Below are 17,924 nucleotides of genomic sequence, written 5' to 3' on the forward strand. Positions count from 1 at the left end.
TTCTGGGCTAGTTCTGGGAGGCTTTGAAGACCTAGCCTACATGAGCATTACAAATGGACTTGAGCCGCCTACAGGCCAATGTAGGCTATAATTTGCTGTTGAAATTAATAAATGAATAAACTGATAAATTAGACTCACTGTTGTGTCTTCGTTTAGCCTAATGAAACCTAGCCTAGCGTAATGCGTTAAATAAGTAAAAATGCCATGTCAAACAGTGCTTGGGGTAGCCTGTATCCGGTATAGCCAAGACTGACGTCGATGGCAAAACATTCTGCTTTGGGGAATTATATGCTATGGCATGGCCATGGTATTCAAATATACTGTATATGTTCAACATAGGCTGAAAGTTATGTTTAACCTGCCTTCTCCCAAAAAGTTTTAGTTATTAGTCAAAAGTGTTAGTAATGAGTCAAAATCTCAAACAACTTCAGGCGGCGCTCTCTTCCATCTAGCCTGGCCCAGCTAGATGGTGTTCTCCCCCCGATGCTCGTGGTTCAGTACTACCACAAGCGCAAAAAAGGAAAATTAGAAAATTTAAGCATAATTTAAATGTTTAACTTGAACAGAAAACAGTAACGCTCAATTGAAAATCAAAATAAGCAACAATAACCCATTTACTGTGCCGTCCTAAAGAATGGATAACGGATTTTTAAGCCTATTTTTATATTTGTTCATGTGAATTCTGCAAATACAACATAGCATGCGTTTATCGTTGATGTGTCAATTGTGTTCGTCAAGAAAAGGGTTACGTTCTCCCTTAACATAAAATGAACGCACGCACCTGCGCTCACAGGACATATTTACATTGCCGAACCTGACCAACCTGACTGGAGTCATCTAACAACAAACACTTTACTTCCCTGTTGACCAAAGTTCGCTTTCAGTTATCTACGACGACCGAGTTTCAAAAGCAAGTGAGAAGGAGCAGCGGTGTGTTTAGAAATCACCGAAATGGCGAAAGTGAACTGTCTTCTCAGAAACCTTTTCATTTTTTTCAACGTACTTTTTGCTGTAAGTTACCTTTGATAAAGTAATTTCAACGAGTTTTAATATTGTATTGTATATAATGCTGTATTCTGTTTGAAAGTGCAACAACAAGTAGCCTAGTTGGCCAAATCTTTCTACCGACTGTTGTAGTATGGGGTCTACATTTACAAAATGTCTATTTTTGTCCGCTATACCTTCTTATTGATTAGATTGCTGGAGTTTGCGTGCTCGTTCTGGCGGTACTGATTCATCTCCACTTGAACGCTGCCGAGGTAGGTTAAGGTTTTTCTATTTATTTAGAATTTCCATTAGCCCACTGTTGACCCCTGTTCGTCATATAATTGTTAGACTAAAAAAACGCTATTTCAGTGAATTCACCTGCATTTTTATTTAGTTTGACTTGGACAAAACTAATGGAGTCATCGGGCTGTACATGATCGGGGCTGTCACGTTCCTTGTGTCATTTCTTGGAGCACACGGTGCGCTGAAAAATGTGAAATGGATGCTCGTTGTGGTGAGTGCTTCCACCCAACCACCTCATATTCTCCTTGTCAGAAAAAGCCTAAAAATATAGGAGTTCACGTTTGACAACCGATCATGACCCTCCTGATTTACAGTTTATCGTTCTGATGTGTTCCTGCTGCTTCGCCCTGTTGCGCGTGGCGGTGCCTCTAGCTGTTCTGCACCCACAGGTAAGTCTGACAGGTTACAGGTTAGTCTGACAAACTTTCTTCGCAAGATTTAACCTCGTAATGCAATTGGATTTGTGACAATTAAGTGAGGTATCTAAAGTGGTTGTGACAGGATTTGCATCCCTTTTGTTCCACAAGGTCAGCCTGATGCAGGAGGAAATGCAAAGTGTTGGGCCTTTGGATGAAACCTCTGAGAACTTCCAGGGAATCATGGATGAATTCCAGAGTCAGGTAAATTGTGGTATACTATTCTATAACCATAATAATTTCTAGTTGAGGATTAATAGCCCCACAAATGGAATGATAAATCAATATTTTAGTGCTTTATGCTAACAAAAAACATTGGAATTGTGTGCATATTCATGGGTTTCATCAGGTCCCTTTCCACAGGTGTATTAATCAAGCACCATGCAGTCTGCATTGACAATTAAGGTGCAAGATTTTATACACCTGTGGAAAGGGACCTGATGAAACCCATGAATATGTTTAGACATTCGATGGATGACTGATAATGCATTTAGCATCTGGCTATGTAATCTACCTCATATGGAATAAGATGATGTCCACGAGAGAAACTTCAAACCAAAAACTGGTTGTCCTTTTGACATTTGGAGACCTGTTTGTCATCACAGTAATTTTCTTGGTGGAGCATACTGCTTATTTGGCTTAATTCAGAGTTTCAACACATCGTCATGAAAGTGTTTGACTGAACGTTCACCTAGGATATGCGCAAAATAGGATAGGCCTGAAAATGACTTCCATATCTTTCAGTATCTCAGCTCTTGTTATATTAACATTGCTCAAGGTTTTTTTCCCCAACAATAGATTGCTGGAGTCCCTGTTTTGACAGACTTCCTCAAGGCTGACTCTCACAGCCCTCCTTAGGGTTCATGCAGTCTGCAAACTTGGCGACTGTGTGTCAGCTGTGTTATCTTTCCGTTTTTATTTCAGCGCCCACATTAACCCTTAAAGGTGTAGGTTTTTGAACGTTCTAAGTTCCGCAACAATTGAAGGTTCTAAAATTCTATGTTGAATTCAATGAACCCAGATATTCTTTAGAACGTTCATTTCTCAACATTCCCGTCACACTGGTGTGACGGTACTCCTTTAAGGGTTAAGAGGTTAGAGCGTGCACACTGCCTGCATGACATGCACGTCTCATGTGCGGTTTGAGCTGCGCTGAAAATGTGTGCATGCTAGAAATAGGACCGGCGCCTATTTTTTTTACACGACGTGTTGGAAGTGTTCATTCAAAAGAGACTGTGAAGAGATGTTTTTAATAGGCAGACTGGCTGCAGCAGCGGCGCATCAGAGACGTTTCTGGTATGAATGCCCATATAAAACGCGACGCGGCAACCACGGTACAGTCATGCAACGCACAAGTGACGTCAACAGTCTGAACCAGCCCTAAGAGACAGCATAATTAAAATTAGTTTGAACTCAGTTTCTACATCTGCAAGGACAATATATCCATCAAGTTGATTACTGAAGTATATACAACTGTATGAGCATTGAATGTTCTTGTTGTGTCCCTTGGTTGTGAAGTTGGCATGTGGTTGTTTTTGTGTCATGGTGTTGAGAAAAAAACACTCTTAAGCACTTTCGCACACACTTTTTTTGTAGCAAGATATGCAGATAGTCTTAGCAATGGCCTTGACTCTCTCTCTCTCTCTCTCTCTCTCTCTCTCTCTAGTTGCACTGCTGTGGTCTCGTCAACGGATACATGGACTGGAGGGACAAAGTACCAGACTCCTGTGACTGCTCCTCAGATGAGCTGATGCAGAATGCATGCGTGCCCCTACCAGACTATACTGTGAAGGTGAGCTGCCATTGCTATCAGAAAGATCACCATGGTAGGCATGCACTCAATACCACCGTTCTCTGCTCCAACAAGGCTAACGTCAATCAAGTCTAACCGCATCCAGGTCACTGTAGCCAAGTGGAATAAGGTTCTGTGTCAACTGCAGCTTGGAAATGTGGTGCTTCATTACATAAAACAAAGCTCCAGTTGACTTACAGAAAAGTGAAAGATCACTGCACACTGGTAGACTTATTTTTCTGGTTTATTTTTCAGTGAACACTGAAAAATAAACCAGCAAAATAAGTGTGGTGATCTTTCACTTTTCTGAAATTCATTGACGACTGCACATCACCAGCACCTGGAAATCAGAAGGCTCTCCAGTTGACTTACTTTGTGGTAAAAAAAACTCCAGGCATACTCAGGTCTGAGAAAACACTGCAGGTTTATTCACAACGCCAGGGGTTAGTTACAACAGCACATTCCAGTGACAACACCCAAGGTTATCTAGGGCAAGGCCCCATCTTCTACATGTTAGTTACATCGCAGTAATACAAATATCATGGGTCCTTTTTACTTGAATATACAATGGTCTTTTCCAAAACTCCTCATACATGCAGAAATACAACAATACATGGATACTTCCTGTAGCATGTGATCCTCACGTCCAAGGAAGTAAGATAATAGGTCAATACAATACATATACATTCTTCAGCATTTTCTTGTAATAGTTAATTCCTAATATTCCTGCCTGAGGCAGAATACCCCAATCTCGTGACAAAAGGGGTTGCATGACCTTTATTAGGAAGTTGTGACATGGAGACAAAGTTGTGAAATGACAGACAAAGCATTGACAAACAAGTTGATGCATAGAATTGAATATACAGAAAAGCACATAATGTATGAAAATGTAATGTTAATCATCTCTATGTTATACATGTAGATTAGTATTCACTTCTAATACATATAAACGTATTAGTAATCACTTCTATTGTTTAAGATTCTGTCAGCGATCCAACATTTTTACCAGAACTTCTTATTTCGACTTTTTATGAGTACAATCGGCAATGCAGATTAAGATGAGGTGATTTCCTAGACAGGTATTGACTTTATTGACTATATTGGGGCGAAGCACTGCTACTTGCGCGCAGAGATTGTCCGTGCTGTGGCGAGTGAGAAAGTACTGATGTGTTGCGTGATATCACGGCACTCAAGTGGCGGTTCCTTTAAGAGGCCTTGACGACAGTTACAGAATTTGGCCTCAGTATGCAAAGTACTGTAGCTAAGCTAATCAACAAAGAATGTGCCTTGTATACTTTGCATGTTTGCATGTTAGGTATTATTCACACTATCACATTATCATGGATACAGAATACTGCTGTTAAGTGGGTTCCTTCCTAAGTGTATGGATTCTGTATGGATTCTGACATCAGTTGGTAAATAATTTGAACACAGTTGGCTGTAAATTGACAGTACAGAACCATAATAATAGAAAAAATGTCTCCCCAGGGATATGATTTCTTCCTTCAGCTTGAGTCAAGGAGGAATTCACGGAGGATGGTTCGTAAGATGGTAAGGCAACTGAACAACTTTATTTTGTGTGTATACTGTATATACACATTGTATGGCAGAAAGTCGGCAAAATCATTAGTGCTACATTTTTATATGCCATCCTTAATGCTTTAACTTAAAACTTTTTTTCAACCTAATTTCCAAAGACGCTGGGAAACTGTAAAATGTAAATAAAAACAGAATGCTATGATTTACAAATCATGTTAACCCTCTATTTAATTTAGAATAGTTCGAACTTCAAAGACAACATATCAATTGTTGAAACAGAGAAATGTTTTTTTTTGTTTTTTTTTTTTGGAAAAATATATGTATCAAAAAAGTTGGGACGGGTATGTTTGCCACTGTATTGCTTCACCTCTTTATTTAACAACATTTTGCAAATGTTTGGGAACTAAGAAGACCAGTGGGCTATACTACGAATCTCAATTAGTGGGTTAGCAAGGTATGTTGCGCTCTAAGCCGGGGTATGCTGTGACACAAAAGTGGCTCTGTTTTAGCGTCACTGTATCACCATGGTGACTTATGCTGCCAACCAAACCTGGTCGGGAGCAGGTTATGTGCTAAGTTATACCTCAAATCGTGTAAAACTACCACCTACTGACCAATCAATTATCTAGAAAAATGAAGTTATCGCACGTGTAAGATTCTGTCATATATCTTACAGGTGGAGCTCCGCCTCTCCAAACATTTTGGATCTCGCAGGCGCTTTAACAGTGTTGTGTGTGCTAATATGCCACTATGGACATACATACCATACATCTAATGACAATCGATTTATTTGATGTTATAGGCTAGATACTTAAAATGACCGCAGTCTAGATTACACTGTCGCTCATAAATGCGGAAGTAATCATTTTTTATGTAAGCGGTCTTGTGGGTCTCCACGTTTCACGATTGGCCAACATCATCCCAACACCGAGAACGCACACAGATCTGAGCTGAAAGCCTAGTTTTACCAATATATCACATAACTGCTATCATAGTATCACTTAGGAGAATCATAAATGATCAGACAAGTGCTCTCTTTGAGCAAGCACTTTCACTAAAGTCAAGTCAACTGTCAGACTCTGTAGAAGACTTATTTGATCACTTTAATGCAAAAATGGCAAACATTATGGATGACATTGCTCCATTACAATTCAAGAAAGTTAAGGACAAACAGAAAGCACCATGGAGGCAAAATCCAGCAGTTAAACTTCTAAAAAGAGAGTGTAGGAAGACTGAAAGAAAATGGCGTAAATACAAACTTCAGATCCACTATGAAATCCATAAAGAGATGCTCCGCACATATAACTCTGAAATATGCAAAGCAAGACAGTCCTTTTTTTCTAACATTATCAAGTTCAAATAACACTCGTATTCTATTTTCAACTGTTGATAAATTAACAAATCCCCCCTCACAATTAGCACCTGAACTTCTCTCAACTAATAAATGATAACTCATTTTATTATTATCATTATTATTTTTCATCTTTTTTTAAAGGTAAAATTGACAAAATCAGACTCAACATATCTGCTCAATTACAAATTCAACAACCTGAACTTCCAGCAACAAACAGAGGGAAACTAAACTTAATGTCAGAGTTCAGCTTGATAGACTACGAAACACTTAAAAAAACGGTACAGAATCTCAGCTCTTCCACATGTGTCTTAGACACTCTGCCTACCAATTTCTTCAAAACTGTTTTTCATCTCATAGCGGCGGATGTCCTTCAAATTGTAAATGTATCACTGCTGTCTGGCACTTTTCCTAAGTCACTGAAAACAGCTGTTGTAAAGCCACTTCTCAAGAAGAATAACCTGGATGCCTCCATGCTAAACAATTACAGGCCCATATCCAATCTACCTTTTATTGGCAAAATTATTGAAAAAGTAGTCTTTAATCAATTAACCACCTTCCTAACATCAAATGGGTAGTTTGATTACTTTCAGTCTGGTTTTCGGGCAAATCACAGCACTGAAACAGCTCTCGTTAAAGTTTCCAATGACATACGCCTAAACACAGATTCAGGTAAAACATCAGTCCTAGTGCTACTGGACCTTAGTGCAGCATTTGACACTGTTGATCACAATATTTTACTACACAGACTAGAAAACTGGGTTGGATTTACAGGCATAGTTATCAGCTGGCTAAAATCATATCTACAAGAAAGGAGCTTCTTTGTTGCCATTGGAAACTGTACCTCAACACCAACGTCCTTGACCTGTGGTGTTACCCAGGGGTTGATCTTGGGGCCACTATTATTCAACCTCTATATGCTCCCACTTGGACAAATCATCCAAAATAACTTGATTTTATATCATAGCTATGCAGATGACACACAAATTTACTTAGCTCTGTCACCAAACGACTATGGTCCTCTTGAATCTATGTGTCAGTGTATAGAACAAATCAACACCTGGATGTCTCAAAATTTTCTTCAGCTGAACAAAGAAAAAACTGAAGTAATTATATTTGGTAAAAAGGAGGAAAGACTTAGGGTTGCCAGTCTCCTTGACACAAAAGGGTTGAAGGCAAAGGATACAGTTAAAAATCTTGGTGTATTAATTGACAGTGATCTAAATTTCAACAGCCACATGAAAGCGACAACTAAATCAGCTTTTTACCACCTCAAAAATATTGCCAGACTCAGAGGGCTGATGTCAAAATATGACTTAGAAAAACTCATTCATGCATTTATATCCAGCAGGGTTGATTACTGCAATGGACTGTTCACAGGCCTTCCTAAAAAGACTATTAAACAGCTTCAGATGATACAAAATGCAGCAGCTAGGATTCTAACAAAAACTAAAAGAACTGACCACATTACTCCAATTCTTAAGTCCTTGCACTGGCTTCCAGTAAGTCACAGAATTCACTTTAAAGCTCTATTGCTTGTTTATAAATCAGTAAATGGAGCAGGACCTAAATACCTGTCAGACATGCTTCAGCAGTACACACCTTCGCGTCCTCTCAGGTCCCAGGTGAAAAACCTGCTAGTAAAACCTACTGTTATAACTAAACATGGTGAAGCAGCTTTTAGCTGCTATGCGGCTCAGCTGTGGAATCAACTTTCGGATGACATCAAAAAGGCCCCAACTGTAGCCAGTTTTAAATCTAGACTTAAGACCAAACTGTTCTCAGATGCTTTCTGCTAACTGTGCCGAGTTACAAATTCTGAATCTGCCTTGATAATTATTCTACTTTATCTTTTATTACATTTTTTTTGTTGCTACTTTTGCCTTTGTTTTTTGCTTACTAATTATCCTTTATTTTTAAATTATTTTACCTTGTGTTTTATGTTTTCTTTTTATTATGATCTTTACCTTTTAACTATTCTTTGACTATATTGCCTTTCTATGCTTTTTATTTGTTATTATTGTTTGGTTTTGTTTATGTAAAGCACATTGAATGACCTCTGTATGAAATGCGCTATATAAATAAACTTGACTTGACTTGACTTGACTTAACTTATACACCGAGTTAAGGCTTTGTGTAGCTTCGATACGTCTAGGCTAACGTGCTTCGTAGTATACCTCACAGCTGCTAGTTTTGAGAATTAAATACTGTCCCATTCTTGTCGCTGCTCAACAGTCTGCAGGGAACGGGGTTAGTGATGAACAAAATCGAATGACTTGTAGAGATTTCTAACAGTGTAACTCCCCCACTCTACAACTATTTAGCCCTGCGGTGAGATCTTCGAGAACAAAGCAGTTGATGTGATCCTTGGACTATTCTTTGGATTTTCCACTTTGGCAGTAAGTACTAACCAGTCATTCATCAGGATCCACTGCTTGTGCAATGACTGCTTGCAGTACATTTCACTGGTTCTTCCTGTCATATTGAGACTGTTTCTTTAATTAGACTGAGTAGAGCTAACTAAATAACTGATTGTCCCCTGACTCTGTGACTATTTTCCTAGTTGATGTCTTAAAGCATTCTGTGCTTGAGCTCGCTGACTTGTCCTCTTTTGTGTGTGCAGTTCCTTGGGTTTGTGATGGCCTGCTGTCTGCTAGGTCAGACATACAAGACGCCAGAAGCCGTTGTCAAGCCCTCCAAAATTTTCAGCATATCATCACAGCCACCTAAATACACTAAGTTGGTTGATGACGAACTGCGCCTCCAGTGGCTTTGAAAGCAGAAAGCAGAACACAACTCAAAATTTTGCTTCAACATGTTGAGTTATTACTAGATGGTTGGAACTAGTCTTTTTAAATTGTTGACTATGTTGCTTAGTTTTATCTTTTCTATTTTGCAAACTTCGCTGGGTTTGACATTAAGTCGCAGTTAGTAATTTTCTCATTCTTGGTGACATCTTGGAAGGGACTTTCTGTGAAGTGTATATAGAATTCATATGCTACTGGCAAAATGCTGGAATTATTTAAGTTCAGTTAACGGCTTCTGTTTTTCTTTTAATGTAAATTTCACTGAATGCCAAATGGAAGGTTTTGTTGTCAGGTAAAGAAAGTGTTTTGCACTATTTTTCAAATATCATTTCTAATAGCCTTATTTTTAATATTTCATTTATATGTTATGTTCTGTTCAGACAATGTTTTGCACCTTTTAGAATGGTACTTTTGAGTAAATTCTTTGTGTGCTGTTAAAACAATGTGAAATAAAAAGATTTCAACAGAGCTGATATGTGTTGTTAATCTCCACACTGTGCCATTAGAGGATGTAGTGTTTTCTTTTATGAATGTGTATAATACATGAATTTCTTATTTTATGTTTTTTAATGATTTATATTAATTTATTTGAATACATACTACAGACTGATCTTATTTTCACGTTAGTCTATTTGATAATCTTTCATATCATTTCCAACTTCCAAGTTTTCAGATTTCCACATCTAAATACAATGTGAGTATGCATTAGGAATGCACACTACTTTCTTTCCCTTTGCAACGGAAACAAATAATGAGCACTGAACGTAAAGATGGGTCACTGTGGAGAATATCCCAGTTTTTTCGAATAACTTGTCTTATGTCACAAGACCACTGTACTGTGGTGAATAAAATTCTACCAGAGACTTTCTAATGAGGAGACGCAGCACTCAAAAAATCCTCCATAGAAATGCATGGGGTTAGTTTGTAACGGCAATATGGCAGTTGTCTACACATATCACACCCCTTCCGCAGCAAAACGTTGACGTGAATACATTGAACCAATCATGTGCTGTGTTATGAATACATTGAGCCAATAATGTGGTGCGTTGTGAAGACATTCTGCCAATCATGTGTTGTGATCTCGCCACTAGAGCAAGATTGGTGTCGTGAAGCCTTGCGCACGCACATTTCTGCCGAAATAGATGCCCGATAAGTGCCCAAAAAGCGTTGCAATATGGCCGCCAAGTGGAGGGACTTGCCTAAAAGGACTTTGATCCTACTGAATTTTTGCTGTCAATTAGTCTTTTTAAGTACCAGTTGGGCCATTCAATATAGGGTTCAACGTCAAAAAAATTTATACAAAAGGTTTTTTTAATGGATTATGGTACTGTTGGACATGTTAAATAATATAGCCTACTAAAAATCTAGGAAAATCTAATCTTGAAAGCGGTCATTTTCAAGATGGCCACCAAAATGGCTGCCAAGAGGTTAGAATGGCAATGTAGCCGCCTGCAGCCATCTTAAGCTGACTGCATGACGTGATTATTTCTGAGATTCTTATATGTTTTCAACCCGGAATTGTGCATACTGTATGTCATGCAGTCAGCTACAGACCACTGCAGGCGGCTACATCAAGTCAAATCCTCTTCATATCTCAATTAGCCTGTTCAGCCTACAGGGGTGAATTTGAGGTCAAATTAAACAATAATATGATAAATGTTAACAGAATTTTTTTGAATACTTTTTTCAGCCATATAGTCTTATGACAAATTTACTCAATGCACTGGCAGACACATTTGCTTGTTTTTAGGACAAATTTGCTTAACGCACTGGCAGACAAATCAGCTTAATTCTGAAAACAATACCAACTAGATTTTTTTTATGTTGATATAAGATTAATATTAGATAAGCAGTTTTTGCAGTGATTCTACAATGTGGAAAATAGTCTAAACTAGAATGCATTTCCGGAGGAACTGGGTTTGACTCACGTTTCAGCTCAAGGGATCCATGGCTGAGGCCACAAAGCCAAGGCCAAAATGTTACCAGCTTTCGTGAACATGAAACCGAATTCACAAATCCATTCAATGATTTGGATTAGCAGTTTAGCACGCCACCTTCTATGCAATGCTTCTATGTGGCAACAACAATCCCTCAAAAATTCTTTCGTAAAGAGGCAGCGGGTTCTTTACGAAAGAAAGGTTTTGATTTTGTGGCTGCCTGCCACAGATTAGTCAATGTATAGGAAACACTAGGCACGACTCCTCCCTCCCCCTGGTAACGTATCCTGACTCTGAGCTGCGCAGCCGTCGCCATGGCGTCATAGTCAAATCCTCTCAGATCATTTTTGGGCCCACTTCGTTAAAAATGATCTTCCCTCTCTCCAGTCTAGACAGAAGTGGTGCACTGATTATCCTGACCTTCAACCTAACACTGTTGTTCTCAGCTCCCCCGATCCCTTTGGCCAGTAGGTAGAGTGATTTCCCTCCATCCCGGCAAGGACAGCCGTTGTAGGGTTGCAGATGTCCAGGTGGGGGACAAACAGTACACAATACACGTTACCCGCCTCATCCCTCTTCCCTCCCTACCTGAACTCCCATGACCTACTGTACTAGCAGAGCCCGTCTACGGAGAGCCTTGCCACTCCGTATTAAGTCCCATTGTACCGAATTTTGGATGCAGTTCCACCAGAGTTCCACTGGGGGCGATCGCCATGAGTACAGAATGAATGGGAGTCAATGGAGCTACACGGCTAAATTTGTCTCTTTCACCTGATTGTCGTTGACAAATCTCAGATTTGATTGTAGTTTGTATAGCTTCAACATGGGTTATAGGTCAAAAGTTGAATGAACGAGTACTTATGTCCTTTTGATTTCTTACAGGTTGGGTCGTTGTTGCACATAACACGCTAGCATTGTGCTAATGAATGATGTCATTGACACATTTGAAAGGCTTTTTAGAACAATTAAGTGACTTTAAAAAATATATACTCAACCAAGTGTATTTTCTTTGCCTCCCCTTTCGAATACAATACTCATTACTTGAAAAAAAATTATATCCCGAGAAAAGTGGATTTTGAGGGGTACAGCTCCATAGACCTCCATGCATTCTGCACTCGTGGACGAGCGCCCTCATGTGGAACCACAGAAGGAACTGCAACCAGTTCAGAAACCGGAAGTTTTCCGAGAGTGACAGTTCTCCCCTTATTAGACATTCTCTGGTACTAGCATATTTGCAATCCAAATTTGGGGGCGGCTGTTTGGAAGTTTCAGCTCTGTGCTGCATTTGCAGAGCAATTGCCACGCCCCTTTTCCTTTGACACTCATTTCCCCATTTAGTTCACTGCAGCTCCAACCAATTAGCCCAATCAGCCACAGACTTTATTAGGCAACACCTGTGCCCACAGCCCTTCCTTTGTTCAAGCCACATGGAGGAATCCTTGTTCGTTGCTGCTGCGAATGCCGTGTCCTGCCTTGTGTGCGTTTTTTGAACTATAAGTCATGTTTTATTTTTTTTATTTAATTCATTTGATTATTTATATGCATTTGTTAGGTTATTAAATTATGGAGCAAAGAAAATAATGTATTTACTTTGGACTATTTAGCTTATTTCCTGCATTCTATGTTCTAGTGTAAAAGTTTGTTATTTAATTGAATTGTGGCCTTGTATTGTGGCATTATGGAGCTAATTGTATCCCATATCCCTTTCCCTCTTAGAGACCACACAGGCACACACACGCACACACATACCTACTCCTGCTCCTATCCAAACACAAACAGTCATACACACACAACCATAACCACACTCAGGGTCGGACTGGGCACAAAATTCGGCCCTGGCAATTTTCTCCTGGACCGGCCCACCACTGGACCGATGACCCCCCCCCCCCCCCCCCATAACACCCAGTATTATGCTGTAGCAACACTTCATAAACTGAACCCAAACATTTAGATTTGGACCTATCACAATAACACGGGGGTCCGGGGGATTTTTCTTAATTTCTGGTTGCTAATAACACCATTTTAAAGTGATTTGAGAGGGACAGGATTCAGGGATAGGCTAAAGACAGGCTCATCTTCTGTCTGTCTCACGTCATGTTACCCCATGCATTAACACGTCACTGCTTGACTAAATGAAAAATATAGGCTACTGAACATGGACATCGTCATAGTTGACAGAAATTACGTTTTGTGCCAACATGTTGTAGAAACACAACCACAGCCTTTATTTGGTGCAAATCTCCTTTACTTTGGTTATAGTCCGCGATTCACATTAACTGTAGGCTATCACCACAAGTGTATAGCCTACTAAACGTTTTTGCCCAAGTTTGTGTGCCGTCATCACATTTTGCAAAATTAGGCTACCGGACCCCTTCGTTACTAACCTACCAGTTGATACTTTTTACCTGCATCGACTCGCGACTGATTGTGCATCTAATGCAGTGGTCCCCAAACTTTTTCTTCCGAGGGCCAGCTCACTATGCCTGGCTCCAAGAGAGGGCCAGAGACTCGGAGTAGTTCTATATCAGTAACCATAAATAGCTTAGTGCTGTGAACAACAGCAGTCTACCTTAGTTGAAGATTCTATTACATTTAATCATAGGATATTGCAATTTAATACCATTGTTAGCTGTGTTTATATTGTCATCATGCCATATCAGTGTAAATTAAATAATACTAATAAAAAAACGTTTGCATTCCCAAAAGTATTAGCAGGGAGTCCCAAAAGTATATTTTATTAAAAATGAATTCTGTGTCTTTGCATACACAGCTCAAGTTGTGAATATCCTACAAATAATTTAAAGTTCTCAAACTATGAGAATTTTATGAAGTGCTGAAGTGGTCTGAAATGACCACCACCATTCTAACTTTCAGTCACCTGATGAGAACTTTGTGAACTCTTTGTATGAACATTTGAACGAGTGAATAAAAAATAGAAATAATTATCCCAGAAAGTCCCAGAAATATGACTTGAATAGAAGTTAGTTAGTTATTAACAATTAATTGATAAACTTTTAAAATACTTTGAGCACTGATGCAGTCAGCATAGGCCTCTCACATTGTTTGCAGGTAGCCTACATTTCATTCCGTTTTCGATGGCAAACGCAAAACAGCGCCAAATTGCGGAGGTTTTATTTTGACGATGTTGTACTCCCGTGCGGGCCGGATGCTATATACTACGGACATGTCTTGGGGGGCCACCCAAAATGAGGTGGCGGGCCGTAGTTTGGGGACCACTGATCTAATGTAACACTCGGTGGAGAGACTTCCACTTTCCAAGTTTCACTTTCACTGTCGTTGTGAGCTAAAAGGCTAGGCCTACTATATGGGAAATATTTTGAAGTTCCTCTTGAGTATCAGCTCTAAAAATGAATGGATTTTCTTTAACCTTTGCTACACTTTTCCACCAAGTTGTGCGAAAATTGTAGGCTATACCCGTAGTTTTTTTTTATGTTGACAGAACCGCACTACAGTAGCACATGGTCAGGGTCGTAGCAAGCGTGGAGGATGTGGGTGTTATAACGTACACATTTTTGCGGGAACACAATTCTATCCCCCACACTTTTTGTCAGATTAAAACGAAAGTAAAATATGGAAATAAACGCTCACGTAAAGAGTTGGAACCGTATGTCTAAAGAGGGCGGGCTCTGATAACGCGCACACACAGACACAAATAGGTTGATTTGATTGAACGGTCATCCAGCCAATCACATCAAGTTAGCGTCAGTGAAGAACCAGAGCCGCTCTGATCAAATTCTAAGTGTGCGTCTTTTAAGGCTGTGCTGCTGCTTGGGTCTGTATTATAATGTCTGCAGTGATCAGATTTGAGGTAAAATTGAAATGATAATTGTTACCACATTATGCTAAACGAAAATTCACTGACTTTTTTTGTCACAATGTAGAAATGCAGGGAGTCAAAGTGAAAGCAGGGGTGTGCGCACCAAGGCACTTGTTGTTTCTGCAGAAAGGCCCTTGGCTACTGTTCTCAGAGCATTATGCTTTCTCTGTCTATGATCTGCAGCTTTTCTCAACAATTAGCCTACTGCACGTAGCCGCGAAATTAAGTTATGCCCGGTGCTTCACACATCTGATCATTTGCAGAACCGCGGACTGAAAGAAAAATAAACTAGGCTAAAAGTTTCCCCAATCCGAAATAGCCTACTTATTAATTTGGTGTCATCAACTATAGACATAGCCCAGTCAGCACACATAGCCTACGTCTCCAAGACGCTTGGAAAAAACAGCTTCATTACATCACATTCCATTTAGAACGTCTTATTTGATCTTACAAATGGCGGCGTCAAGCAACTAGTTTAAACAATAACGTGGCTTCCTGTAACTATCATTGGAAACAGCATAGAAACTGCTAATCATAATCTTTAAATTGACATTAATTAAGCTGGCTATATGCAACACAATTTATTTATATTCCCTTATGTTTGGGTAGACTTCAAACGTTTTTGAATTTGAGCTTACAGTTCTGTCATTATTCTGTGTCCTTTACATTTATTTAATAGGTAGGCTATTATAGTTAGGCATATTAATAGTCCAGTGATACCTCGAAAGTAGGCTGTTATCTGTTAGGCAATTTATTGTAGCCTGCTAACCCATATGCACAAAACATGATTTCTGAATTGATTTCTTCATTTATAACATGAAATGTGTCTCCAGGGTAGTGTCAAATAGTGAAGTGATAGCAGGTAGATAATGTAGGCCTAGGCTACGTGTCACAGCCACACAGATGAGGGGCGCTGCTAGTTCTGTCCCTCACAAACTACATTATAATGGTGTAGGCTATTTAGCAATCAGAATTTCAAAACATTTCCGGGAGAGAAACTCCCGGACAACCGCCAATATAGTCCGCACCCTTCTCAGAAAATACAACATCTCTGTAGGGAGTTATTTATAATTTGGCCAGATTGTTTCACTTCCCTATCTCAAAAACCCCACACATTTAAGCTTGATGCGCCTCTGCACATGGTGCAGTAAATGGAAGCTCTTGGTAGCGCGTGCAACTAACGTCTATAAAACAATATATTGTAACAAACGGCAAGGTTGTCTCAGAATGGTTTTTATTGGTTATGCACCAAAACACACGAACACGTTGTGGGCGCCCCGCTGTCGCGGCGGTGACTTCCGGTGAAGGCTGCACGGTGACCGGTGTTAGAGCCACAGCTCCATTGTCACCAAGTTCCACAGAGTCAGTGTCAAAGTCTCCACGACCCTCAGCTGAGGCCAGGGGTCGATACGGGGCCAGTCGATCACGGTGGAGAGCCACAACTCTCCGACGCTTAATCAGTCTCACACGATAAACCACATCAGACAGCTTCTCTAAGACATCGCACGGCCCTGGCTAGTGAGTTTCGGGGAAATGCCTTTCTTTCTCTCCGGGCAGTACACCCACACTTTATCGCCGGTCTGGAACTCCTGGCCGCGACAGCGCGTATCGTAAGCGCGTATCGTAAGCTCGCTTTTGACGTATTCCAGCTTCACTCATAGCCTGCCTGGCCAACTTGTGTACTCCTTTCAGTCTCTCGCGTAGCTGCTTGTAGTATTCCAGCCCTGGCTTACCTCCAATCTCCGCTTCCGGAGGCGAACCGAACACCAAGTCCACCGGCGTGCGTAGCTCTCGCCCGAACATCAGAGCTGCCGGTGTGCATTTCTTTGACTCTTGCACCGCTGTTCGATATGCCCAGAGCACCAGGGGCAAGTGTAAGTCCCAGTCCTTTTGTCGGCGGTCGGCCAATATGGCCAGCTGCACTGCTAGCGTCCGGTTAAACCGTTCCACCAGCCCGTCGCTTTGTGGATGCAGAGGTGTTGTTCTCATTTTCCGGATGCTCATGCGCTGGCAAACCTCAGCAAACACCTCTGCCTCGAAATTCCGCCCTTGGTCGCTGTGGAGCTCTTCTGGTGCCCCGAACCGGCAGAACATCTCAGTGACCAGTCTGTCCGCTGTCGTGTGGGCACTCTGATCTGGCACCGCATACGCCTCCGGCCACTTAGTGAAATAGTCCATGGCCACGAACGATTTCCCCGCTCTGTGACTGGCAGTGGGCCCATGACATCGACGGCTACCCGCTCCATGGGAGCCCCGACTGCGTATTGCTGCAGCGGAGCGTGCAAGCGTCGCGTGGGGCCCTTCTTTGCTGTGCAGGCGTCACAGCAGTGAACATGCAGTTCAACGTCCAGCCTGCATCCCGGCCAATAGAAGTGGCCTCTCAGCCGACGAAGAGTCTTTGCAATGCCGAAATGAGCCGCCCCCACTGCCCCATGCACATGTTCCAGTACACAGGCTCGTAATCCAGCAGAAACCAGCAACTGGAAAATGTCAGATTGTCTATCGGGAGCTCGCCAGTGTCTATACAACAGTCCTTGACGTGCTACTATTCCCGGCCACTGTGAATAAATCGCTTTTGTCTCTGGATCGAGTGCTGATACATCAGTCCATGGCGGTCGCTGACCGGCTTCAATCCATGATCACACTCGGCCGAGCGTGGCGTCTTCCGATTGCGCCTTCCGGATCTCCTCCCTCGACATCACGTCCACCGGCGACTGCGCGTCCGTGGCCCCAGCTGCCGCTCTGCAGTGCTGCGTCGTGGTGTTGGGCTGCGGTGCGTTGTCTCTGGTCTCTCGATCACTTTAGCTGGTAGCAGAAGGCGGCGAGACGACCTCGGGGTGCTGCTGGCGAGCGTTGAGTCTCTCGCTGGCATGCTGCTGACGAGCGTTGGCTCCCTCACTGGCGTGCTGTTGGCGAGCGTTGACCCTCTCGTTGGCGCGACGCTGGCTAGCATT

The 17,924-nt window shown here is 41.3% G+C and overlaps 1 protein-coding gene across 1 annotated transcript; it reads left to right on the forward strand.

The window, feature by feature from the left end:
• The first annotated feature begins 858 nt into the window (after window positions 1-858).
• LOC143136200 (tetraspanin-8-like) lies at window positions 859-9,663 on the forward strand. The gene is made up of 9 exons (XM_076296768.1): window positions 859-1,011; window positions 1,197-1,259; window positions 1,382-1,501; window positions 1,605-1,679; window positions 1,818-1,910; window positions 3,373-3,498; window positions 4,987-5,049; window positions 8,713-8,787; window positions 9,012-9,663. The coding sequence occupies exons 1-9, from the start codon at window positions 952-954 to the stop codon at window positions 9,162-9,164; spliced, it is 828 nt and encodes a 275-aa protein (XP_076152883.1). The 5' UTR covers window positions 859-951; the 3' UTR covers window positions 9,165-9,663.
• Window positions 9,664-17,924: the final 8,261 nt, after the last annotated feature.

Source organism: Alosa pseudoharengus, unplaced genomic scaffold, assembly GCF_046254945.1.
Source record: "Alosa pseudoharengus isolate Yale_2024_CS ecotype anadromous, Long Island Sound unplaced genomic scaffold, YU_APseudo_1.1 YU_APseudo_1.1_scf_20, whole genome shotgun sequence".
Classification (NCBI taxonomy): Eukaryota; Metazoa; Chordata; class Actinopteri; order Clupeiformes; family Clupeidae; genus Alosa; species Alosa pseudoharengus.

What these genes read in the sequence shown, in the direction of transcription:
- LOC143136200 (XM_076296768.1), top strand. Translation starts at nt 952, where the DNA reads ATGGCGAAAGTGAACTGTCTTCTCAGAAACCTTTTCATTTTTTTCAAC. An exon ending in TCCACTTGAACGCTGCCGAG is followed by an intron (nt 1,260 to 1,381) that starts GTAGGTTAAGGT and finishes ATTTTTATTTAG; the next exon opens with TTTGACTTGGACAAAACTAA. An exon ending in TAGCTGTTCTGCACCCACAG is followed by an intron (nt 1,680 to 1,817) that starts GTAAGTCTGACA and finishes TTGTTCCACAAG; the next exon opens with GTCAGCCTGATGCAGGAGGA.